Source organism: Salmo salar, chromosome 27 (genome assembly GCF_965601325.2).
Source record: "Salmo salar chromosome 27, fSalSal1, whole genome shotgun sequence".
NCBI lineage: Eukaryota > Metazoa > Chordata > Actinopteri > Salmoniformes > Salmonidae > Salmo > Salmo salar.
The window spans coordinates 11,070,082-11,097,995 of NC_138317.1; the positions used below are offsets into that span (position 1 = coordinate 11,070,082).

Sequence of the window (27,914 nt, forward strand, 5' to 3'; positions counted from 1 at the left end):
TTCAGTGGTTCTGGAGAAGAAGACGTTTATTAAAGTTGTCAACCTCATTGAAAATGAGATTGTCCAGGGCCAAGTCAAGGTCCTTTGTACCTTGACTTGGAGTTGTCAACTGTGATGGAGAGCTGTTGGAGCGGGCAGGCCTTCCACAGGAGGAAGTGCAGTTCCGTCTTGTCGAGGGTGAGCTTGAGGTGGTGGGCTGACATCCAAGCTGAGCAGGCACGCAGAGATACACGTCGCCACCTGGGTGTCAGAAGGGGGAAGGAGAAAGTAGTTGAGCGTCATCCGCATAGCAATGATAGGAGAGACCATGTGAGGATATGACAGAGCCGAGTGACTTAGTGTATAGAGAGAAAAGGAGAGGGCGGAGAACCGAGCCCTGGGGGACACCAGTAGTGAGAGCACATGGTGCAGACACAGATCCTCTCCACATCACCTGGTAGAAGCGGCCTGCCAGGTAGAATGTGCAGTGCCTTCGGAAAGTATTGAGGCTCCTTGAATTTTTCCACATTTTGTTATGTTACAGCCTTATTCTAAAATTGATTAAATAGATGTTTTCCCTCAATCTACACACAATACCCCATAATGACAAAAGCAAAAAACTGTTTTTCAGAAATTTTTGTAAATGTAGTAAAAATAAAAACACTAAAATATCACATTTACATAAGTATTCAGACCCTTTACACAGTACTTTGTTGAAGCACCTTTGGCAGTGATTACAGCCTTGAGTCTTCTTGGGTATGATGCTACAAGTTTGGCACACCTGTATTTGGGGAGTTTCTTCCATTTTTCCCTGCAGATCCTGACTAGTCTCCCAGGCCCTGCCGCTGAAAAACATCCTCCACAGCATGATGCTGCCACCACAATGCTTCACTGTAGAGATGGTGACAGGTTTCCTCCGGACGTGACGCTTGGCATTCAGGCCAAAGAGTTCAATATTGGTTTCAGAGAATCTTGCTTCTCATGGTCTGAGAGCCTTTAGGTGCCTTTTGGCAAACTCCAAGCAGGCTGTCATGTGCCTTTTACTGAGGAATTGCTTCCGTCTGTCCACTCTATCATAAAGGCCTGATTTGTGGATTGCTGCAAAGATGGTTGTGCTTCTGAAGGTTCTCCCATCTCCACAGTGGAACTCTGGAGCTTTGTCAGAGTGACCGTCGGCTTCTTGGTCACCTCCCTGATCAAGGCCCTTCTACCCCGATTGCTCAGTTTGGCCGGGCGGCCAGCTCTAGGAAGAGTCTTGGTGGTTCCAAACTTCTTCCATTTAAGAATGATGGAGGCCACTGTATCCTTGGGGACCTTCAATGCTGTAGACATTGTCCCAAAAAATAAATCTGTTTTCACTTTGTCATTATGTGATATTGTGTGTAGATTGATGAGATTTTTTTTTTTAAATTTAAATTTGTATTTATTTAATCAATTTTAGAATAAGGCTGGAACATAACAAATTGTGGAAAAAGTCAAGGGGTCTGAATACTTTACGAATATACTGTAGTCCAAGATGTGCAGAGCCTGAGACGCCCAGCCCTGAGAGGGTGGAGAGCAAAATCTGATGGTTCACAGTGTCGAAGGCAGCGGATAGATCTAGGAGGTTGAGAACTGAGGAGAGACAGTCAGGTTTGGCAGGACGGAGAGTCTCCGTGACACAGAGAAGAGTTACCCTTCTCACTCAGTTGAGTGACCCGTCTTGAAGTCTGACTGGTTAGGGTCGAGAAGATCGAGAGAGTTGGTCCGAGTTTGGTTGTTGTAGTACTTCTATGTAATACACAAGCACACACCACACCTGCTGTAAACACACGTAACGTAAAATGACAATGACACTGCACAAAGAAACTGGACATGTCAACCAACATACATGACACGGTGGTAGACACACATACACACATACACATCCCAACACAAATTAACACACCCAACGCACATTCCATGAGTATTTTCAGAGTGACCAAGCCTCAAAACACCTGATAAGGGGAAGGAAGGCATAGCGCAGGAGTTGCACAATCTCACTACTTCAAGTTTCACTGTTAAACTTCCTCTCCCCGTTCCGTGGAAACTGAACCCCCACAGGATCCTGACCCCTGGTGTCACTAATAGTGACCCTGTAGGCTAGGCTACTCAATCTGCTATGCGCATTGTGACTATGAGCGAGGTCAGAGTTATAGGGGCTTATTGGAGCTGTCATTTGTGACTGAAACTTGTAAACATGTGCTTTAAACAACGTACATTTATTAATTGCTAGGCACACAAATAAGATTATTTCTTATTTCATTTGAAACTAGCTCTATTTGTGGATGCAACCGGACTGGTGAATGATGGAATGTATTGCTGGACTGTCATGAGGGTGATAAGTAGCCTGACGACTCATCCGATGATCTGTCATTCGATGATCCGATGATCTGTCATTCTACAGACTTCTCTTTATGGAGAAGAAACTAACGTCCGTGGGCGTGGCATAGCGTTTGGCCGGAGCAAGTAGTCTAGGTAGCCAGGCAAGGTGGTAAGCGAACTGCAGCCCCCCAAACGATTCGTTCTCGAGTTCGAGTCTGTTGAGCAGGGGCTGTGTATGTTTTGGTTCTACAAAGCTGCTTCCATCATAGTTGTACAGTCATCTCAAATAAAACTGTGAAGGACCTCGGCGTTACTCTGGACCATGATCTCTCTTTTGACGAACATATTAAGAATATTTCAAGGACAGCTTTTTGCCATCTTCGTAACACTGCAAAAATCTGAAACTTTTTGTCCAAAAATGATACAGAAAGCTAATCCATGCTTTTGTCACTTCCAGATTAGACTACTGCAATGCTCTACATTCCGTCTACCCGGATAAAGCACTAAATAAACTTCAGTTAGTGCTAAACACGGCAGGTAGAATCTTGACTAGAACCATGAAATGTGATCATATTACTCCAGTGCTAGTCACTCTACCTACACTGGCTTCCTGTTAAGGCAAGGGCTGATTTCAAGGTTTCACTACTAACCTACAAAGCATTACATGGGCTTGTTCCTAACGATTTGGTCCTGCCGTACATACCTTCATGTACGCTACGGTTACAAGACACAGGCCTCCTTATTGTCCCTATAATTTCTAAGCAAACAGCTGGAGGCAGGGCTTTCTCCTAGAGAGCTACATTTTTATGGAATGGTCTGCCTATCCATGTGAGAGACGTAAACTCGGTCTCGACCTTTAAGTCTTTATTGAAGACTCATCTCTTCAGTGGGTCCTATGATTGAGCGTAGTCTGGCCCAGGGGTGCGAAGGTGAACGGAAAGGCACTGGAGCGACGAACCGCCCTTGTTGTCTCTGCCTGGCAGGTTCCCCTCTCTCCACTGGGATTCTCTGCCTCTGACCCTATTACGGGGGCTGAGTCACTGGCTTACTAGTGCTCTTCCATACCGTCCCTAGGAGGGGTGCATCACTAGAGTGGGAGATCTTCCTGTCTGGGTTGGCGCCGCCTCGGATTTGTGCCGTGGGGAAGATCTTTGTGGGCTATACTCAGCCTTGTCTCAGGGTAGTTAGTTGGTGGTCTGCGGATATCCCTCTAGTGGTGTGGGGGCTGGCTTTGGCAAAGTGGGTGGGGTTATAACCTCCCTGGTTGGCCCTGTCCGGGGGTATCGTCGGACGGGGCCACAGTGTCTCCCGACCCATCCTGTCTCAGCCTCCAGTATCTATGCTGCAATAGTTTGTGTTAGGGGGCTAGAGTCAGTCTGTTATATCTGGTGTGATTCTCCTGTCTTATCTTGTGTCCTGTGTGAATTTAAGTATGCTCCCTCTAATTCTCTCACTCTCTCTCCCTCCCCTCCTGGAGGGCCTGAGCCCTGGGATCATGCCTCAGGACTACCTGGCCTGATGACTCCTTGTCTGTCCAGTTTCAACTGTTCTGTCTGCGGCTATGGAACCCTGACCTGTTCACTGGACGTGCTACCTTGTCCCGAACCTGCTGTTTTCGACTCTCTCTCTCTACCGTGCCTGCGGTCTCAAACTCTGAATGCTGGGCTATGAAAAGCCAACTGACATTTACTCCTGAGGTGCTGACCTGTTGCACCCTCTACAACTACTATGATTATTATTATTTGACCCTGCTGGTCATCTATGAACGTTTGAACATTTTGGCCATGTACTAATCTCCACCCGGCACAGCCAGAAGAGGACTGGCCACCCCTCAGAGCCTGGTTCCTCTCTAGGTTTCTTCCTAGGTTCCTGCCTATCTAGGGAGTTTGTCCTAGCCAACGTGCTTCTACATCTGCATTGCTTGCTGTTTGGGGTTTTAGGCTGGGTTTCTGTATAGCACTTTGTGACATCGGCTGATGTAAAAAGGGCTTTATAAATAAATAAAGGAAAGGGGGGTATTGAATGTATTCAACTGAAATGTGTCTTACGCATTTAACCCAACCCCTCTGAATCACAGAGGTGCGGGGGACTGCCTTAATCGAAATTCACATCTTCGGCGCCCGGGGAACGACAGATTTTTACCTTGTCAGCTCTGGGATTCGATCCAGCAAACTTTCGGTTACTGGCCCAACGCTCTAACCACTAGGCTACCAATAAATTTGATTGATTGATTCAATAATCAATTAATTGCATTCATGTATTTTTCTTCTCTATGCTCATGATCTATTTTCCTGCGCGCATATGACAGACAGTTGGTGGTCAGAGCACGTCTCTGGAGCCGTTACTACTGCGAAGTGGGTCCAATTAAACGAGAGATGGGACGAATGGTATCCTTGTTGTAGGCCTGTACTACCCCGTGAGTACGAAACCATGACAGAGAAGGTGAGGAATTTATTATGCAATGATCATGGAAATCTAATAAATAATAGCCTAGGAAATAGATGCCTATTTCTAATTATTTTAAAATGCAAAGATAAACAAAATTGATTTTCACTCTTCTCACTAACGGCAAAGGATTGCATCTTGTTATTAACCTGTTTATCGTTATGATTAAGCCTGTCCATCATGTCCCCCATTTGCACAAAACACTAATCTACTTGCCTGCTTGTAATGCAACACTTTAACCACTAGAAACTGTGAGTACGCATGGTCTCAAATTTGCGGGAACATGATTACATTTTAACATCAAGTTCAGTTTTTGTGAATGCCAACTTTTGCGTGAAAACTGGTGCATACATGTTTTGGGATCTAGTTTGTATGCACGGTTTATAAATGAGGCCCCTGGTGTCACGTCCTGACCATAGAAAGCTGTTATTTTCTATGGTAGAGTGGGTCAGGGTGTGACGGGGGGGTTTTCTAGTTTAAATTTTCTATGTTGGGTTTTTGTTGGGGATGATCTCCAATTAGAGGCAGCTGGTCATCGTTGTCTCTAATTGGAGATCATACTTAAGTAGGTGTTTTCCCCACCTGGGTTTGTGGGAGATTGTTTTTGAGTACGTGTATGTTAATGCTTCGTCAAGGTTTGTTGTTTTTGTTTATTCAGTTTATTTTGTATGTATTGCATAGTTTCACAGTTCAATAAATATGTGGAACGATAATCATGCTGCACTTTGGTCCGCTTCATCATACGACAACCGTGACACCTGGGCCTTGCACGCGGAGGGGGATTCACTCCAAGGTACTCACATCTAGAAGATGCTACCTGTTTGGTTACGTTTCAGGTCTGTGAGCAAGACAGTAAAGAAGTAATTGGCACCAAGTTTTAATATCTAGGAAATAATATCTGTCTGTATGTTGAGAATAAGTGTTTAAATGCAACGGTAGAGGATTGAGAGAGCTGGATGGACACCTCCCCCAAAAAAGAAAAAAGAAAGTAAACTTGGGAACATGAATTTGCACTCATAGCTAAGACAGATATGCACATACAGTTAAAGGTCATGACTCACACATCACAAAATATAATTTACCACTAGTTATTTACACATATAAAAAAGGAACAGTTTGAAGTTCCATACATCTGGACTTGTACCAACAAGTTACAGCCATTTTAATCTGTCTACTACAACAATAAAAAACGGAGACACATTGGCCGGTGTGAGTGTGATTACAGAGTAGGGTAATGACAGCCCTGATCTGCAGAAAGTCAGGTTGGTGAGTCATAGCCACAGCACTGAAACCGCCTCCCCTCTCCTTTCTCAAGGCTGCGCTGCCTTGTACAAGAGCTCTGGGCACTGTCCCCGTGACATATGAGAAAAACCTGAAAGTCATCATTTGTGACAGGACTATTTAGACTACACTGTTCATGGGTGAGATGAGAGACACTCACTCGATCTGCCAAGCAGACTTTTTTTTAATGACCTAATGTCCTTGGCAGGCACAACTTCCTGACAGTGACAGGGTTAGTGAAAGTCAGGTAGAGGTAGCCTACATCCAACAGCCTTCAAACCTGCATGGCCACAACAAACATGTTACAATCAAGTTATTAAAGAATTATACAAACTCCTCTTGGCTTTCATTTTCAAGATAATTGCTCGAAAACACTTCACATTCTGTATATTTGATTTCATGCAGAACACTTTGCACACAAGAAACCTAATACACTGGCAACAAAAAGCTAGAGCTCATAGATGTGGTGTAATCTTATAAGACATAAAGACAGTTTTAAAAGGGATCCAGAGATATTTTTGTACACTTACATTTTATTGAGTTTTGGTTTACATTCAAGTACAGTGATACAGTTGTCCCATTGTTTTAACACCCAACCACACCAAAAGTAAATAAAAAAAAAGCCATTGTTGACTCAAGGCAAATGAACCTGCTAGACTAGTCACCACCAAGAGCATCCTGGACCTTGTAGTGTCTGTCCATCCAACCGTGCATTCCTATTCCCTTTCCAATTACTCTAGACAGGTTAGCTCATTTTATATGAATGTGTCTGCAAGAGGATCAAATCCAGTTCGAATGTAAATGTGTGGTTTCAAATCCAGTCTATTATGGTTCAGATAAAATATGGATGCTTTAATTAACCCACCCCTGAGCTCAGGGTGTCGATTTCCCACCCTGAGCACACATGTCCTCTGCAGGGATTCTCTTGTTAAAGCAGGTTTTTACATCGTTTCGTTCTTTCTTTCTGAGGCATATCTGTGAAGAAACAGGGGGACTGGTGTGGCAGGAGAGGAGAGCACCATTGCACACACACACACCAACTGCAGCAAGAACGCCTTTATGTTCTGTCATTCCAAATCCCAGGAACGAGAGAGAGAACGAGAGAGAGGTGTGATTGGCTGTTTGGAAACACAGAGACTGGGGTTGGCTAGCTAGACATACGTAGGAAAGTTCCATTTGAAAAGAAACAAGACTGTAACAAATGCAAATCGCAGTAAGGACAGAAGAATAAATAAAAACATCTCAGAGGCGTGTCTATACAACGAGAAAATGATTTATGAATATAGGCTGGTCAGTCGTTAAAGAATAATACGCCTTTCTGTAAACAACCTGAGAAAGTTTCTGACAATTGAAATATTCAAATTAAGATAAAGCAAGAAACCCCAAATAGATGACAGAACGTCAAGCCTAAAAAATACAATGTTTATTACAGTATACATTTACATAAAGTAAATCATATTTACAAAGGGAGCAGTTTATTGCTGTTCCATTTTTCATCAGAGCTGGTCTATCACTTTAATAAGAATGCTCAGCTACACTAAAACACTGTCCAGGTAAAGGTGTCCATTTCTCCCTGTTTATCTTCAAGAACTAGACCAACGAGACCAAAACGGAACAATCTCATTCTTCCTCAGCCAATCAAGTTTCTTACTTAGATCTCTATGAAAACTAATGACTATTACACGCAGTGGCAGGACCAATTTGGACCAATGTACCTATGCTGAACAAAACTATAAACGCAACATGCAACAATTTCTAAGATTTTACTGAGTTACAGTTCATATAAGGAAAATCAGTCAATTAAAATAAATTCATTAGGCCCTAATATAGGGATTTCACATGACTGGGCATGGGCGCAGCCACGTGACATAGGCCCACATACTGGGGAGCCAGGCCCAGCCAATCGGAATGAGTTACTGCCAAATTCTCTAAAACGACGTTGGAGGCGGCTTATTCAATTCTCTGACAACAGTTTCGGTGGACATTCCTGCAGTCAGCATGCCAATTGCATGCTCCCTCAAAAGTTGAGACATCTGTGGCATTGGGTTGTGTGACAAAACTGCACATTTTAGAGTGGCCTTTTATTGTTCCCAGCACAAGATGCACCTGTGTAATGATCATGCTGTTCGATCAGCTTCCTGATATGCCACACCTATCAGGTGGATGGATTATCTTGACAACGGATACAATTCTCACTAACAGGGATGTTAACAAATTTGTGAACAAAATTTGAGAGAAATAAGCTTTTTGTGTGGATGGAACATTTCTGGAATATTTTTTTCAGTTAATGAATCATGGGACCAACACTTTACATGTTGCGTTTAAATATTTGTTCAGTGTATTTGGTTACTGTGTTCAAGTTCTGGTGTCTGTGCATCTGTCTTTATGTGTGTGTCTTTCTGTTTGAATATACGGAATGCTTTATGTAATTACATGTTTTAACAGAATAGGTCAAACCACAAGAGTAAACACCTTCCACAGCCAAGTGACATTAACATTACCAGGCCTACCAGAGTAACTGCCCTGTACTGTTCATGCAACACAAAACCCCCCATTGACTTTAAATGGTGGGAGAAAACTTAAAAGATAAAGAACTCTTAACCCATAGTTCTGTGTGTTCTAATTGAAGGTGTGTATGACCGGTTGTCACATACACAAAATAAATACTAGTGACAAAAACAAAACTAAGATGCAGGTAAAAAGGGGTTGTGTTACAGTTAACATAAAATGTCACTTGTTCATTCACGTTTCTAAAAACACAGTTTTGTATTTTTTTGATTTAAACTACAAAAAAAAGGCCTAATTATTAAAACATTTCAAAAGTGGAATATAGCAAATAGCAGAACTCAGTAGTACAGCCCTGAAGCACACACATTTTCCCTCCAAAACCAAAGAATGTCTTTGCCCACAAAAACATTCCTACCTTTTTTTTCTTCTCCCCTGAATATTTGCTGCGTGTTGGATCTTGTCATTGCTGTCTTCACATTAAGTTCTTACTAGCAGATCTTGTAGAGGTAACGACAGAAAAGAAAAGGGAAAAAAAGCAATCCTTGGGATCAAGCAGACACCTGTCTGTGATAACGTCAGATATACGAACCTGTGTCCGTCAGGTGTTTGAAAGATTCAGACGATACTTTCCCAATCGCCTTGATGAGTGTACTCAGTGAGGAGTGACCAAGTGACTAAGCCCTACAGTCCCATGGGACTCCAGTGTATTACACCACTAAATCATCCTCCAGTTTCTCACCATCGCTCAAGTCTATGATGCGATTCATTTCCCTGGGAATGTGTGGAGAAATTGATGTAAGCAATGACTTGCAAAACAGAGGAATAAGAGGAAGAGTCAGCATCCCAGGGACTGTTGGAAGCTGTTTACCTTAGCCAATGGGATGGATGGAGAGGAGGGAAGGTGTGTGAAGGAAAATAAGTCCATACAGACAGATAGATGTTAGATGGGATAGATGTGTTGGAGCTTTCTGGTCCAATCCAAGCCCAAGGACACCACCATTTTCAAAGGAGATGACCATGGCTTCTGATGTGTGAGTGTTAGGGACGGGGTGATGTTGTGACCCCTGGGATTATATGGACTTTGATGAATATCTTGTACGGCTGGACAGACCTGGGGGAGGTTTCCACCTGAGTGGTCTTCCCGACTGCAGAGATTGATCTTGGAGGGGAATAATTGGCTGATTCTTTGGGCTGATAGCTCCTGTGGGGAAGAAGAAACTCATAGCTTACCACTGAGTGCTACTTACAACCACAAGAACAAGTTCTGAAGTTGAATATCTTGTTTTCACCATCCCTCATCTGAAAGTCCTCTAAGGTGAACATTGGCAATAGTTTGGCTATACAGTATCTACTGGCTTTTGTTCTACTTCAACTCCCCAAAATGCTAATAGGCCAAAATCAAATAATAACAGCAATGAGGACCTTTGCCTTACATGTTCATTCAGATGAAAGATGGATACACTGATTTACTGTAGCTATGCCAGACTCGGACTTAATGCCTACTCCCTACGTATAAAGTCAACATTCTTATCTGAAAGGCCTTTCAGGTAAAATGTGTGTGATACGGAGCGGCACCACAGAACAGTAGCTATAGCCTCAAACGCAATGCAATAAAAATGTCCTCAACAAGGAAATGCTTGTCCCAGGTCAGTGGAGACTTGATAACTGTTGTTACAACAGAGGGTAATGCTAGCCTGCGTTGCCTGACAAGGGAACCAACTTCAGGATAATATAGAGTTATCAAAGAGCGGCTTACCAGCTTTCCTCGGGGCACTCTTCTAGTATGGCGACTCGACCCTGAAACAGAACATAAAAGAAAAGAGTGGCGATTAGTGTAATGATGACCTCGCTTTGAAGGGATTTGAGAAAACAAGACGCTTCGTTGTGGGGATGGAAACTTTGCTTTGACAACCTGAATGACTAGATTTTAGTTCATGACAGCAACAAATATAAAGCAGGCAGCTATTAAAAATAATTGTGTCTCCTAATTTCTTTGATGGAAACCCCATAGGTTGCTCTTTACTCTTGTAGCCATATACAGGTTGAAATGGGCAGATTTGGACATTGATAAGCGCCTAAATTGTAACGCAGTGGCTTTACAGTAACATGCTATACACTCAGTGGCCAGTTTATTACGTACATCAAGGACCAGGTCAGACACCCCTTTGCCTCCAGAACAGCCTAAATTATTCAGGCATGGAAACATTGCTCAACTGGTATCAAGGGATCAAACGTGTGCCAGGAAAACATTCCACACAACATTACAGCACCACCACCATCCTGTACCATTGACACCAGGCAGGATGGGGCCATGGACTCATGCTGCTTACGGCAAATCCTGACTCTGCCATCAGCAAGATGAACCGGGATTCGTCAGAACAGGCAATGTTTTTCCACTCCTCAAATGTCCAGTGTTGGTGATCGCGTGCCCACTGGAGCCGCTGCTTCTCGTTTTTAGCTGATATGAGTGGAACCCAGTGTGGTCGTCTGCTGCAGTAGCCCATCTGTGACAAGGATCGAGTTGTGCGTTCTGGGATGCCGTTCTACACACAACTGTTGTACTGTGCCACACCACTGTTTGTGGCCCGCCTGTTAGTGTAACCGATGTGAAATGGCTAGTTAGTTAGCGGTGGTGCGTGCTAATAGCGTTTCAATCAGTGACGTCACTCGCTCTGAGACCTGAAGTGGTTGTTCCCCTTGCGTTGCAAGGGCCGCGGCTTTTGTGGCACGATGGGTAACGATGCTTCGTGGGTGTCAGTTGTTGACGTGTGCAAGGGTCCCTGGTTCGAGCCCAGGTTGGGGCAAAGAGAGGGACGGAACCTACACTGTTACATTAGCTTGCACGTTTCTTGCCATTTTCCTTCGACCCCTCATCAACTAGCCTTTTCGGCCCACAGGACTGCCGCTGACTGGATGTTATTTGATAGTCACACCATCTTCGGTAAACCCTAGACACTGTCGTGTGTGAAAAGCTCAGAAGGCCGGCCGTTTCTGAGATACTGGAATCGGCGCGTCTGGCACTGACGATAATACCATGCTCACAGTCACTTAGGTCACTCGTTTTTCCCATTCTAATGTTCAATCCGACAGTAACTGAATGCCTCGATGCCCGTCTGCCTGCTTTATATAGCAAGCCATGGCCACGTGAACGGGGTGGTGTACCTAATCAACTGCCAACTGAGTGTACATGACGTCAGAGCTCAAGGTCTCCGCTTCACAGCACGGTATGGGTTTTGACTGAAAGCGATTCTGAACTTGAGCACACCGAGTGACAAGATCTTGGCCCCATCCCTCCCTGTAACTGGGCAATTTGAGCAAATGTTTTGTTGTCTGAGTGAGGGAAATGCTGTAAATAAAGAGGACTCAAAGTATTTTGAAAGACGAGACGTTGAGGATTATAATAAATATCGCTTTTATGCCATACAAGCAAGCCAAACACTTCACATTTCCATATCATAAAACTCATGTCATATAGAGTACATTGTCAACGTTTATGATCACTATGCGTGATGTTCAGTTACAAGATGACGTGGCGTCATACCCTGGGTTGTTCTGAACAACTACAAGTCTGCTTGCTCTAGTTCCTCGACAACACAGCTAGGAGAGCTTGAAATAGCACCTTATTGTTGAAGACTCTTCTTTGAGTCATACAATTGCATTGAAATTGCTTAGGAACTGTGGACACTGTAGAGGTGTGTGACCACTTGGAGACTCCAGTTAGACCTCTCACTCAAACCCTTCTCATTTCCTGTCTTATGTTGTACCTACCCCAAATTTGAATATCCTTATCATGTTACTGAATGTATCCAGAGTATTTTACGATTTCGTTATCAACAAATGTGGCGAAAAAAGTACAGCAAATGTAAAATTCACATACAATCAACAGTGTAATGTTAAGATTCAATCTAGTGTCAGATTAACTGTTTTGTCCTCGCCTTTAGTCTAAGAATTTCCCCCAAATTTCCAAACTGTTTCCTTTTAATTGCTACCATGGTTATACATATGGTTTTCATATTTCTTCTGGAAAAACATTTATATTTAGCCCTATCCATATAGGCCAATTCCTATGAGTTGAAATGGTTAATGAACAAACCATAATGCCCTGACGAATACGAGCAGTGTTGGTAGGTACTGTAACCTTTGTAATGCTGTGATCTCATCTCAGAAAGCATCTAGCCTAGTTTTGTGCCATTGATAAGAACAGTAGACATAACAATGGGGACAAACACAGGAAGAGGATGACTCAATAACTACAATATCAACAATGAGTACTTGGCAGTTTCACTTTGATCCTTCAGGTATGCCCGTCTACTATGGCTGAATTACGGCATGTCTCCAGAAAATATGAGTACTTCCGTAAGGAATGTCCCTCAGGACAAACCGCGTCGAGGAAACTTTAAGTCATAGCGGAAGGTAAGCGAGGACAGATGGAACCAAGTGGAAGTGAGGAATGTAGAGTAAGAATGTTAGAAAGAGTGAAAGACAGTAACAGACAGAAGAGGCGAGAATAAGAGGGAGATGGACAAAAAGAAGAGAGCGAGAGACCTGTGCAGACACGACGGTGACATTCCAACCATGCTCTCAACTCAGCCTCTCCCCTATCACCATTGACTACCATGGTAAGGGGGAAAATCCAAGTGATGGCAATAAAGAAGAGCATAACTTCTCTTTATCTAATCATAACTCCACTGACTCAATCTCTGTCCACCTCTAGTCTATCAAAACGTACCCGAAATCTGAAGAGAGAGATGCTGCTTATAAACAGAGCAAGGTGACCGCGGACAATAGTTTGGTTAAACAGTACAAATATGACTTACGCAGATCGATCAAGATGGCGAAACACAAGTATAGGGACAAAGAGGAGGAGCAATTCAGCAGGTCGGGACACAAGGCGTATGTGACAGGGGCTCCTAACGATCATGGACTACAAAAAGAAAGCCAGCCACATCACGGTCACCAACGCCACCCGAGCTAAACACCTTTTTCTCAAGATACGAGCACAATGATCCTGAGCTGCCATTCAAGTAAGTCATTCAAACGTGTTAACCCTTGCAAGGCTGCTGGCCCAGACGGCATCTCTAGCAGTGCCCTCAGAGCATGTGCAGACCAGCTGGCTGTTGTGTTCTGACATTTTCAATCGCTCCCTAGCTCCGGCCTCTATACCCACCTGCTTCGAGATGTCCACTCTCATCCTGTGCCCAAGAAAGGGAAAGTAACTGAGCAGAATGACTACTGACCAGTAGCACTCACTTCTGTCATCATGAAGTGCTTTGAGAGGCTAGTCAAATACCATATCACCTCCTCCTTCCCCGACACACTCGTCCCTCTCCAATTAGCCTACCGCCCTGACAGATCCACGGACAATGTAATCGCTATTGCACTGCACACTGCCCTTACCCACCTGGACAAAAGGAATGCAAATGTGATTCATTTCAGGAAACTAGGCGTATGTCGCGCGTCACTACTCCACAGGAAAGCCATTTGAACGTAGTTAACTTTTTATCTTTATCAAAATGCGTTTTTTTCAGCAGAAGTGCCTTCTGGAACATGTGAACATTCATGTGCCTTAATTACAAATTTATATGCAATCTGTAAATATGAATACAATTGTTAAATTACGAGCCTAGTTGGTTTAGCCACAGAAAAAGGCAGGAACCTTCCCGCTAGCCATGATTGGCTGAGATAATGGGTGGGCTGAACATGTCGAGAGATGAGTTCAGATTGGCCATGTAGCACGCTTCTGTCTATTTGAGCTGGTCAGTATGTGTAGGTAATCCTTTCTAATGCAGATTTTTTTTAAGATATCACGTAGTAGAACTGCATAAGTGTTGCTCTCCACTTTCTGGAGGACCGAGTTTTGAAATCAGTGGAATGCATGGTGGAATTAGAGTATGATACAGTAGCTAAGGAGATGAAGAAAATTCTGGCGTTTGATTGCAAATATGCAGACGGAGTTGAAAAGAGAACACACTTAAGGCTGTTGTATAAAACACCTCTCTCCGGATTACATCTTCAAACTAAGGGCAACCATGGCATCTGTGACAGAGAGGGAGAAGCGTCCATCCATGTATACAGGCAAAATAGTAAACTAGATATATTTTCAGATATGACACATTTCTAATTTTGTCAGAAAGTTGTTTTCATTTCAAGTTAAAGTGTACTGTTAGCTAGCTAGTCAACGTTAGCTGGCTGGCTCACGACCAAATGTTACGTGTATGATCTGTGTAGTAATATTATTCATATCTCAGAGCTATTTGCATTGCTAGTTATAGCCGAATGTTAGCTAGCTAACATTGAACTGGTTGGTTAGCTACCTGCAGATTCATGCAGGGTAGTAAAGTCATGAGTTGGGATTATGGTTCATTGTTTAGCTAGCTAGCTACATGTCTAAACAAAAGACTCCACTATGCAAGTAACCATTTCAATAGAATGTTAACGATGTCACTGCAACAACTGTTGATAGACGTAGCTGATAAATTCACTCTGGCTATCTAGTCTGATTTCAAAGCACTCGTCTGAGCGTGCCAGAGAGCAGAATAACAGACGAATTTACGAACGCTCAACACCTGTTCAATATGGCTGGTGTCAGTAAACATTGGCAAAAAAAGCTTAATTAAATTGTTGCCAGAAGCAGAGTTGCAGTCACCAACATAAAAACAGCCTAACCAGCTCTGCTAGGGTGAGTAAAATGGTCAGAGTGAGGTGTTCCCTCATTTGTGTCTGGAAGTAGCTAGCAAGCTAGCCAACGTTAGTCAGTTAGTGTGGGTGCTTGACTGTTGTTGTTAGGTCAGAACGCTCAGATTAACCCTACTCCTAGGCCAGAGCGTCCAGTATGCGCTCTGAACGCTCCGAGAGCAAAATGCTCGGAATTTACGAACGGACAACGCGACATATTTACGAACGCCCAGAGCGCACTCTGAGCACGCTCTGGCACTCCAGATTGAATTTATGAACACACCCGTAGTATAAACCAGCCTTCAGTCTTGAAATATTTGGTTGTTTACTACATGGCCTCACATGTGAATCCTTAAAGAGCTGGGTGGGGCTGAAGCTTAAGAGGGTGTGAACGATAATGAATGGGTGTAGACAAAGAAGAGGTTGAAGAGTCACACGTCGGTGTACCAAAACATTCAAGGGCCATTTTCTCCAAAGTGAGGTTACAAGTTTATCAACTTTCAAAGCAGAATTACTTTCCCATTGTTCCTCAACTGTAGTGTATGATATACCATTTTGTAGCTCTGAGTCACTACTTTTATCTAATGTAAAAAACACAATTTCAAATTTTGCTACATAAGATTGAGCCGGTTGGTCACATATGTGAGGATGCTGTTCATCGACCAGAGCTCGGCCTTCAATACCATAGTGCCCTATAAGCTCATTACAAAGCTCACAGCCCTGGGTCTGAACTCCTCCCTATGCAACTGGGTCCTGTGAAGGGGGATCATGTAGAGGTAAGAGACCGTGTCACGCTGAAGTGTACCTCAGTCTCCCTCCCTGCTGCCACCTACACCTGGAAGTTCAATGGGGCGCTGACCGACGTGATGAGTCTTCAACCTCTGGATACTGAAGAAATTTGGCCTGTCCTCGAGGGCCCTCACAGTGTTCTACAGGAGCGCCATTGAGTGCATACTGTCGAGCTGCATCGCAGCCTGGTACGGCAACTCCACTGCTGCGGATAGCAAGGCTCTTATGAGGGTGATGCGTGCAGCCGAACGCACACCGTCTGTCCTACAGGACACCTACAACACCAGGTGATGCAGGAAGGCCAAGAAGATCATCAGGGTCCCCATCCTCCCAAGCCACGCCCTGTTCTCCCCGCTTCAATCACTCAGACACGGGCAGTAGAGGAGCATCGTCTCAAAAACGGAACGTTTCTACCCTCAGACCATCAGACTGCTGAATAGCCACCACTAGTCAGCTACCTGCTACTTCATTTATTTATTTATCACCGCCACAGTTGTTATTATGCATATAGCGCTATTTCTATTTCTAATGTGGTTTTTTATTACCATTTTCCATTATTTTATTTCACTTAGCCCTGCATGTTGGAGCTCTAAGACTAAGATTTTCACTGTACCCTACAATCACACCTGCAACACTGTACGTGACGATTAAATACTCTGAATCTGAAGTGAGGAGAGGGGCTTAAGCTCGGCTGGAAGTGTCCGTTCCACTGCCCGGGGCCACCACGCCCCGACAGCTTGTTATCTTAAGGTGATTCAGAGAGGGGCGAAAAGAGGCGGACCCCCCCTGTTGAGATGGAATCTTCCTCTCCTGAGTGTGAGGCTAGAGAGAGTGTTGGAATGTGGTCCGACTGTGTTTTCGAAATACTGAAACCCACAGCGTTGATCCAGGCTGACAAGGCCAGGCAGAATGAGGAGAGCGAACCAGTATAAATACATGCAGGTCTTTGGCAGTGGTTTATCTGTGACGCATCACAGTTATCTACTGTATACATGTCATGGTATATCAACGGAATCATATCTTAGTTGATTTAATCAATCATTGGATACTCTGTAAAAGTGTCCAGTAACGTATATCAGAACATGGTTAAACAAATTCAGTGTACACCCAAGACATACATCTATTTATATCCTCTACCGGAGAAAATAATCTGTTCCCTATAAAGACAGTGCCCTTTTCCAGAAACCTACACTATCAGCACCTATAATCGCTAATCCCCCCCCATTTTACATAGGGGCTTGGCCTGCCGTGCACCAATTTGCCAGTCACCTATCACACTAATCAGGAACAGTATGGTGTTTCGGGCTTTGAACCTGCCAGTCCCTACCTCATCTAAAACAGGTGTGCGTCTGTGTGAACCCAGCTGTGCACACAGGGTTGTCTAAACGTAACCAACCAAGCCTACTTTTAACGCCACACTGCATTCCCCTTGTTCACCGGCTGTAAACACGACAATAAAGGGAACTCAAGTACAATGTTGTATCTTCTGCTTTTTATCAGCTTGTTAGTTATCCAGTAGGAAGTCTGCACTTTGGGGGAAATGCGTGTTATGCTGGTTGGTTATCTGGAGGCTGATCTTCCTGACTGGATGAAGGCGGTTGGTCTTTGCATCAGTAATCCCTGTAACTTTATTTCCCTTTCCTTGTTTTGAACCTTTACGCACACCCCCATTCTTTATTTTCTACTGGCCACAAGCACAAAAAGCTGATATACTTAATACTACTTTGTACGACGTCTACTAATGAAACAAAAACTATTTCAAGGAATGTATTTGCAGGCACACTCTGGAAATCGGCAAGGTAAATGGGAAATATTAAGTGAGCGATCCCAATAGTTCATCTTCACTTACAGAGTTCCGTTTTTTCCATTGACAACCTTACAATAATTGCCTGCCAATGATCCAAACCTGACATTCTTAGTCAATGGATACAGACAGTTTCCTGTCTAAGACCTCCAGGAGTGCGAACGCCGTCAAGGAACAATAGCCTCAAATATCAATTTCGAGTTTGTCAGATACGGATAATGAGGAGCAGGGAGACAAACTCTGAACCTTGGAGCGGTGGTTGTAGTCCGTGCTCTGCAGGTACAGTACGCGTGACCTCCAGTGATCTCTGTCCCATCAGGTAACTTTTTTATCTGCTCTGCCTGACAACACTCTTATTAGCGAGGAATGGGAGAGGAATGAGAATGTGAACGTGTACTACATCAACAGAGTTCCAATGAGAAAAAGGGTTTTGACGCAAAACTGTGAGCAATGACATCTGTGGTATATTCCTCCCTTTCTGGTTTGTTCAGAAGGGGTGTTATCATAGATTACTGTTGCCAAATGCCGGAATGTGCGAGGCGTGTCAGCCTGTGTCTGCCTTGACTAAACTGTTTGTTCTTTGCTTTAAGATAACGATTCTTGAACCCACTGGCAGGTAACTCAGAGGATGTGGTCGTTTGCATCACTTTCACTTTGGTGAGACGATTGATCAGAAATGACACTTTGGAGTTCCATATGAAACCTTGCTGTAAATCCCCCCCAAAAAACAGTATCTTTAGCTGTGTTGAGGCAAATGAAAAGCTACAAAGAGTTTGCTAAAATAGGGCTTTGGAAGTGCAGAGAATATGACTGCTACGAACAAAGTGAAGATACTTGGTAAGAACCGGGTGTACAAGTTCTAGGATGCCAAAGAATGAGAGGAATGAAGCGAGGACTGGAGATTCACAGGAAGGGCACTTAGAGACGGTGAAGAATTGGGTGTCATTACACGCAACAGCTGTGTCTGCAAAGACATACTGTCTTTTATGGAATAGCATAAGTGGATCAAAGGTAAAACCAAGAGAACTCACTGTCTTTTTTTCCGTCTCATGTAGAGAACTCCACCGATGATGGCCCCTAGGGCGATAATCACGCCGATGATGATCCCAGTGACCTGCCCGCCCGTCAGACCCTTATCCAGTGTTCCCTCCTCTGAGGAATCACAAGAACAATCTATCATTTATCATCATCATCATCGTCATCATCAGAACATCTCAAAGTAATGCAACAGCTTCATCTGAGATAAATGTGTACAGTGCTACCGTACATGATTTATGAGTAGAATATCCCAACAAAAGTTAGGGTGAGAAGACATCCTAAGAACCATGGTGCCAAATGGTGGAATACTCTTATAGCCTCCACTATCAAACCTTTGACGGACAGCTTGTGGGCAACGGCAGTGCTCAACCCGGTGATGGCGTTGCTGGCTTCACAAGTGTAAATCCCAGTGTTCTTGTACACAGCGGCTTCGATGATGTACTCGGCTGTCATCACGTCGGTCCGCGTCCCGTTGAACTTCCAGGTGTAGGTGGCAGCAGGGAGGGAGACTGAGGTACACTTCAGCGTGACACGGTCATTCACCTCTACGGCAGTATCCCCCTTCACCGACACAGCCTCAGGACCAACTGAGACACAGAAAAGGAGAATTTATACCTGAAATTCACCTGGATTTGGCCATTCCGACCTCAATAATACTACACTGTAGCATTCAGACAGTTTATCGTGGATTTCAGTGAAACACAACGCTTTTCTTTTTGGATACGGTAACATTATGAACATACAACAAAATATAAAGTTAACTTCGTTCGTTGGTGTTAATGGTCAGTGTAGAGGTCAGGGGGCAAATACTCACAGTTTACCCCTATCTTGAGACTGGCAGAGTCTGTGTTCACAGCATTGGTCAGCTTGCACTGGTACTCCCCACTGTCCTCCTTCTGCACTGGCTTGATCGTGACCGAGCTCTTGTCTGCCGAGACCACGACCCTGTTGCTAGGAGACAGAGCCACGCCATTCTTCAGCCACACTCGGGTGCCGGCGGTGCCGGCACTTGCCTGGCAGATCAGGGTGGCCGTGCTGTTACCGGCAACGAGCGTTCCATTGGGGCCTGTGATCTTAGTGCCCGATATGGCCTCTACAAACACAGAGGACAAATGGAGTTAGGGTTTACGCGGACCAGATGATAACAGCTTGTTTCACTCACAATTACAGAGTACTAGACCCACAAAGTATTTAGAATATATGAAGCTTGATGAACCCCATGAAGCTTGACAAACCCCGTGAAGCTTGACAAACCCCGTGAAGCTTGATGAACTCTTCATTCGATTTTAGTTGGATGGATTTAACGATGCCTACTAAATTGGAAGACATTGTACTTTCATTATACCTTAATGACATTACATCTGAACACTGGGCACACACTGGTTGAATCAACGTTGTTTCCACATCATGTCAGGGAAATTACGTTGAACCAACATGGAATAGACGTTGATTTGACGTCTGTGGGTAGCTACTATACAATATCACTGTACAGCTTATACCAGGCCATGTTTCCATAAAATGTGACATCAAATAAAATGTTATTTTACAATGAGTCTTTGAATGGGCTGATGTACCAAAAACTTGTCAACCAAGCAAAACCAAATGACCTACATGAATAGATAATGCAATTAACATGCTCACTGTCATGCTAGACCACTTGAAAGTGAGACTAAGGCCAAGTTTGTGTTTTTGTTTTGGACCAGGTGAACAGGTGGAACAGGAGAAACCACCGTCTTGTTTATCTTGACGTCTTCTTTCCAGACTAATAAGTGTTGGAAAACGAATGCCAAAAAAATAAAGGGAACAGTTAAACAACACAATGTAACTCCAAGTCAATCACACTTCTGTGAAATCAAACTGTCCACTTAGGAAGCAACACTGATTGACAATAAATGTCACATGCTGTTGTGCAAATGGAATAGACAACAGGTGGAAATTATAGTCAATTAGCAAGACACTCCCAATAAAGGAGTGGTTCTGCAGGTGGGGACCACAGACCACTTCTCAGTTCCTATGCTTCCTGGCTGATGTTTTGGTCACTTTTGAATGCTGGCGGTGCTTTCACTCTAGTGGTAGCATGAGACGGAGTCTACAACCCACACAAGTGGCTCAGGTAGTGCAGCTCATCCAGGATGGCACATCAATGCGAGCTGTGGCAAGAAGGTTTGCTGTGTCTGTCAGCGTAGTGTCCAGAGCATGGAGGCGCTACCAGGAGACAGGCCAGTACATCAGGAGACGTGGGGGAGGCCGTAGGAGGCCAACAACCCAGCAGCAGGACCGCTACCTCCGCCTTTGTGCAAGGAGGAGCAGGAGAAGCACTGCCAGAGCCCTGCAAAATGACCTCCAGCAGGCCACAAATGTGCATGTGTCTGCTCAAACGGTCAGAAACAGACTCCATGAGGGTGGTATGAGGGCTCGACGTCCACAGGTGGGGGTTGTGCTTACAGCCCAACACCGTGCAGAACGTTTGGCATTTGCCAGAGAACACCAAGATTGGCAAATTCGCCACTGGTGCCCTGTGCTCTTCACAGATGAAAGCAGGTTCACACTGAGCACGTGACAGACGTGACAGAGTCTGGAGACGCCGCGTAGAACGTTCTGCTGCCTGCAACATCCTCCAGCATGACCGGTTTGGCGGTGGGTCAGTCATGGTGTGGGGTGGCATTTATTTGGGGGGCCGCACAGCCCTCCATGTGCTCGCCAGAGGTAGCCTGACTGCCATTAGGTACCGAGATGAGATCCTCAGACCCCTTGTGAGACCATATGCTGGTGCGGTTGGCCCTGGGTTCCTCCTAATGCAAGACAATGCTAGACCTCATGTGGCTGGAGTGTGTCAGCAGTTCCTGCAAGAGGAAGGCATTGATGCTATGGACTGGCCCGCCCGTTCCCCAGACCTGAATCCAATTGAGCACATCTGGGACATCATGTCTCGCTCCATCCACCAACGTCACGTTGCACCACAGACTGTCCAGGAGTTGGCGGATGCTTTAGTCCAGGTCTGGGAGGAGATCCCTCAGAAGACCATCCGCCACCTCATCAGGAGCATGCCCAGGCGTTGTAGGGAGGTCATACAGGCACGTGGAGGCCACACACACTACTGAGCCTCATTTTGACTTGTTTTAAGGACATTACATCAAAGTTGGATCAGCCTGTAGTGTGGTTTTCCACTTTAATTTTGAGTGTGACTCCAAATCCAGACCTCCATGGGTTGATAAATTGGATTTCCATTGATTATTTTTGTGTGATTTTGTTGTCAGCACATTCAACTATGTAAAGAAAAAAGTATTTAATAAGATTATTTCTTTCATTCAGATCTAGGATGTGTTGTTTAAGTGTTCCCTTTATTTTTTGGAGCAGTATATTTTAAACACAAAGTTCATGGCCCTCAAAGGTGACTCAAAACTGCCTAATCAATACGTATTGGCCAATACGTGTTAGGCTTTGAAGGCAAACATTTCCAGAGGCAAATTCTTATTTCCTCAGCTTTGGTCAGTCATTACAAGTAAAATGTGTCACTATGATTCATGACGGAATAACTGGACTTGAGGTCACTACTGTTTACCAAGTTGAGGGGAGCATTCATAGAACGACTGAAACGACTGCTAATGAGCAAGCAATCAGCCCCCCCCCACATCCCACAATCTCTCTTCCTTTGAAAAAAAAACACACGGCTCAAAGACTCCAGGCATTTTGAAAGACCCCCCCCCCCATCCGAGCAGGTTTTAGTCACTCACAACATGGTAGACTGTCTGTCTCCTGTTGTAAACAGTTTCAGTACACACCGAGGGCCATGCACTCTTTGTACTGTATGGTATGCAGCACATACTTCACAAGCTTTAAAAACCTACAAGGGAACGTACAAAGTTGCCATGATACGAGGTCACTGGGTTTGAAACTTGTACCGTAGGCTTAAAAATCATATGGAATCCATTCAGTGTTCGGTGTTATGCCTTCTGGGTGCGAAGCCAAGAAACAGGTTTCAGTCTGTCTGTTCATGGTATTAGCTTAATAAGGATGATACCATCTCTTTGAGGCAGGGCTGGAGGACTAATGACATTCTTTATCTTACAGATACAGAAACTGTTTTAAAAGTGTCGATTTGGCTGTAACAAACCTTTTCAATTAAATATTCACCATTAAATGGAGAACGGGTAATAACAACTAATAACAACTTCCTTGTAATTAGTTAAACAAGATCAAGTCAGTCTATAAGTCTAATAAAATAAAATGAGTGTAACATCTGAAAAATATGTTACTGACAAGAACCTCAGAAGAATACTGTAGCTCAACTGAATGCAACAACCAGTTTCCCTACTTTGCTTTCCATTAGACTAAGATTTGACTCTCTAGGTCTTTACCAGTATACTGTCCATGGTTCCCCTTTGTATTTGCTAAAGCACCCTTCCTATCCATGTACAAAACCTTGATTTCCCATTGGCTCTTGTGGTTCTTCTACTCACCTACTACAGTGAACTTGGCTGTGGTGGATTCCAGGTATCGCAAGGTTTTGGCATTGCTGGCCATGCAGGAGTAGTTTCCACTCTGTGCCTCGGCAATGTTGGCCAGTACCAGCTTGGGGCCCATCACATTGAGCGGGACTCCATTGTGGATCCACTGAATCACAGCCACAGGGCTAGACTGGGCTGAGCAGGTCAATGTAATGTTGGAACCCTTCTTTTGGACCTCAGCCGTGGGGGTGACAGTCATGGCGATGTTTTCTGGCCCATCTGCAAATATATGCGAGTTAGGTATATTGGAGTTTGGTCCAGACAACATTTTTTTTAAATGTAGGCTTAGGAGTAAGGCTGCAAACCACAATGTAGCAGCTCATTAAAATCTTAACGAAAACAAGCCATGCCCTGGCCTATCCCCTCCCAGGTGCTCTACTCAGATGGGCTTTGATGAAATGTGGATCTTATCTGACCTGCATTTTCCTGTCACCTGCATTGTACTACCCTGAGCTGGCTGGCTGATTTAGATCAGCAGCCTCTACCTGTTACAATATAGCAAATGGCTGGCATGACTTATTCTAAAGCCGTCACACAAACAAATTGATCTACTGCTCAATATCATATCTACATGTTGATAAAATTGACAAAGAAAATGTTGCCGTGATTTCAACTCTCTTGAAAAGGGTAAATCAGCATAACCGTCGGACCACAGGCAGGGTGTAAACAGAAGAGTTGGGTGTAGAAACCCCTACTGGGAGTGTCCCAAGTCACACAAAGCCTCCTAAGACTCTAAACTAGACGCCACCTGAACCTTTCAGATAGCCTTGCAGAGGCGTGAGCGGAATCAATGGATAGGAATATTAGCCTGGTCCCAGATCTGTTTGTGCTGTCTTTCTAACAATGACCATAGGAGTAGGACAGCTCAAACAGATGGGAGACCAGGCTATAAGAACATATGTACTTACAGCTGACAGTGAGGTTGAAGGGAGCACTGGTATCGCTCTCTAATTTGTTGGAGGCTGTGCAGTAGATGGGTCCGACCAGATCCTTCCTGAACACTCCAGCCACGGTTAGCACTGTTGCGTTTGCACTCAAAGTCACATGATTCCCGTCAGCCACCAGCGGGGCGGTGCCGTTGAGCCACTTGTACGTGAGGAAGGAGCCTTTGGCCGAACAGGTCAAGACCACAGTGCTGTTGAACTCGACCGCTTCATTCAGGTTGGAATTGATGGTCACGACAGTGACCGGTTCTGAAGAGGGGAGGGAGGAGGTAGAGGAGGGTGAATGGGAGGAAGAGGTGATGGCAAAGAGGGCATGGGGTGTCAGGGTAATTGTTATCAGTGCTTGAGTTTTGAGGCAGAGGGAGGGGAGAATGGCATATTAATGAAGCTGTACTCTAAGGCTAAGGGGGAAGGGAGCGAAAGCATTCAACTAATGAAAAGTAAACAACAGGTTGGCAGCAAAGGCTTTCTGAACATGTTGTGAACTGAACAAGTGATCATTCAATGGCTGTGATGTCATAAAATACATTTCCGTTTAACTGGCCAAAAATACACAGGGGTCATTCTAATCTGACCTAACAAAATGGTATATGACCTCTTACTGGTTTTACACTTTGCCATAAACCTGAAAGTCCAGTTTACTTGTAAACTGTTTCCCTAGTTCTGACTCGTCACTGCCATCCTTCCAGCGTTGAATATGTGACGCAGCATGCAAATGGGTTGGCGGACGACGGACGTTATTACTTTAAAGGAGAAGCATTTGAAAGTATAAAAAAAAGATATGTTTTTTTTTCATCAAAAATGCATTTGTTGGAGGCAGAAATGCCTTCTGTAACATGTGAACTTTCATGTGCCTTAATTACAAACCAGTATGCGAAAAATAAATACTAATACAAATGTTAAATGCTGCTGTAGTGTATAGCCTTTCCTTTTTTATACTTAACCTGCGCTAGCTTATAGCCATGTCATTCATATTATTCATATATATTTTAATTTGATTTATTTAACCTTTATTTATAGCAGTGCTATAGCCTGTTTTCTTTCCCCTCTTTCCTTTCAGAACCATAGTTAAGGTCAGTTCTCAGTGGACATGATTCTCAGTTATCTGAACCATGAGTGGTCAGCTGTGTGTGACACCGGTGTGAATGTGGCTATCTTTTGCCATGAAACCGTTCTTAACCTGGACATCCGCCTCATCCTTGTTCTGACCAAACATGCTGTAGTGGTTGCTACACGGCCTTAAGCCAGCACCTAAGGTTTCTTATTACATTCATGGTCCTTTGATTCTCAACAACCATACCCCTATTTATTTTTTTTTCCCCGGGGGGTTGTTGTCACAGAGGAAGTCGACAGAGTTTTTTTAAATCAGTGTAATGCCTGGTCTCATAGACTAGACGTAATATAATAAACGTACATCTGTGACAATCAAATCAGTATGATATGATAGATTTTGTATGGTTACATAAGGCAGAAGGTTACTTAAGACAAAAAATGTAATTAGGGTGGATGGGTGGGCGTATAACGTGAACATCTAGCAACCTGAAGGTTGCGTGTTCGAATCTCATTACGGACAACTTTAGAATTTGAGTTAATTAGCAACTTTGCAACTACATGCTACTTTTTTTTTAGCTACTTAGCATGTTTGCTAATCCTTCCCCCAACCTTAACTTTTTAACCTAACTCCTAACCTTAACCCCTAGCCTTGCAATTCGTAACATATCATACAAATTATAATTCTTAACACGTCATATCAAAAAACAGAATGTAGCTAAGCACAGGCAAAATCCTAGAGGACAACCTGGTTCAGTCTGCTTTCCACCAGACACTGGGAGATTAATTCAACTTTCAGCAGGACAATAACCTAAAACACAAGGCCAAATCTACACTGGAGTTGCTAACCAAGAAAACAGTGAATGTTCCTGAGTGGCCGAGTTACAGTTTTGACTTAAATCTACTGGAAAATCTATGGCAAGACCTGGAAAAGGTTGTCTAGAAATGATCAACAACCAATTTGACAGAGCTTGAAGAATTTTGAAAAGAGTAATGGGCAAATATTGTACAATCCAGGTGTGGAAATCTCTTAGAGACTTACCCAGAAAGACTCACAGCTGTAATACAGTAGCTGCCAAAGGTGCTTCTACAAAGTATTGACTCAAGGGTGGGAATACTAATATAAATGTAGATATTCACTGTCATTATGGGGTATTGTGTGTAGATGGGTGAGAGAGAAAACATATTCAGGCTGTAACACAACAAAATGTGGAATAAGTCAAGGAGTATGAATACTTTCTGAAGGCAGTGCGGTGTAGGTGTCTAGCTGAGATATGGCAAAACTAATTTGAGATATTGGAATGGATAAGCATTAATCCATGAAATGCCTTGTGCCATCACAGACACACACATTGCCAAAGGCAGGCCAAGGTCTGTAGCAATACAGTATAACGCCAGTGACATAACTCCATCCCATATTTCTAGAGCATGGTAGTAGGTTAGAATGTTCGTTTTCCAAGCAACAGGGCCACAACCTAAAGATGGATATAATTCAAAGCCCTGAACATATAGGCTTCGAAGCACCTTTTCGGTTTATTTCTCACTTTGAGAGTTTTTTCCTTTTACATATTTAAACAATAAACTCGGTTGAATCAGTATTAGGGAATTATACATCAAAAGGTATTTGTGGGGTAGGGCCTACTTGGAAATAAATAGAGTAGACGAAAACAGTTGGTTGTAAATAACGAAGTTGATTTTGGCAAACATATGCCTAAATGTGTTGGCTACTTCGGGACATTTACGCATTCAATTAACGTCTTTTATGCACAATCAACGTCTTACTCACCTAGAACTTTGAGCGCCGTTACACCTGTGCGCTGTACTGCAGCACTTGTGACCATGGTCACCGCATAGTCCCCGCTATCCTTCGCCGTCAAGGGCCCCAGCTTCAATACACCGGTGGATGAATTCAGTGACACTCTTCCTGCGTAGCCAGCGCCAACTGTCTCTCCTTTGGGCGCAGAAGTGACAACGGGTACAAGTCCACTACCACCGTTGAAATTCCAAGATACTGTGATAAAGTCGCCTACATCTGTGGGCATGATGAGGGTTTTGAACGTGACGTTCTTTCCCTGTACTCCCTCCAACGGGCCTGCGGGCAGTACGCTCTGCCCGTTGCAGCATCCTGAGAGAAACCGGTTTGAATACAGGTGTTCACTTCAACATATAAGTGTGTGATATACATCAAGGAAGCAAGCTATATGCAATGCACTAGTAAAAACTATGAATAAATGTTTGTAATGGTAGCCTATAATATTGGCCTGAAAAGGCGTTCTACTAGAACCACATCAATGCGCCTTCAGATTGCGCCTCCAAAACCTAACCCACCCAACACATCTCCAAACATTTTTTTCTTCGGTTCACTATTACATGTAGGGCTAACAATAATTGATATATTCATTAATCTTACCAGCTGCTGACAGCAAAATGACAAGCGACCTAAAATTAAACAAATCCATCCCAGATGTCTGGAACCCTTCTTGACAGAGAATAATGCCTGTCGATTTTACAAACTGAATGAGTACACTCCTTTATGGTACACACCCAGTA

At 43.9% G+C, this 27,914-nt stretch overlaps 1 protein-coding gene across 2 annotated transcripts; it reads right to left on the bottom strand.

Moving 5' to 3' along the window:
• LOC106588419 (cell adhesion molecule CEACAM20) lies at positions 1 to 27,914 on the bottom strand. Of its 2 annotated transcripts, XR_006762344.2 has the most exons (10): positions 27,775 to 27,914; positions 27,151 to 27,489; positions 24,279 to 24,563; positions 23,323 to 23,589; positions 19,677 to 19,955; positions 19,195 to 19,449; positions 18,856 to 18,976; positions 10,313 to 10,353; positions 8,972 to 9,757; positions 1 to 240 (listed from the first exon to the last, which is right to left on the bottom strand). XR_006762344.2 is itself a non-coding variant. In XM_014177379.3 (9 exons), the coding sequence occupies exons 1-8, from the start codon at positions 27,821 to 27,823 to the stop codon at positions 10,335 to 10,337; spliced, it is 1,614 nt and encodes a 537-aa protein (XP_014032854.2). In that variant the 5' UTR covers positions 27,824 to 27,914; the 3' UTR covers positions 6,562 to 9,757; positions 10,313 to 10,334. The 2 variants fall into 2 exon arrangements, 1 of the variants encoding a protein (XP_014032854.2); XM_014177379.3 differs by lacking the exon at positions 1 to 240 and having other exon boundaries at positions 6,562 to 9,757.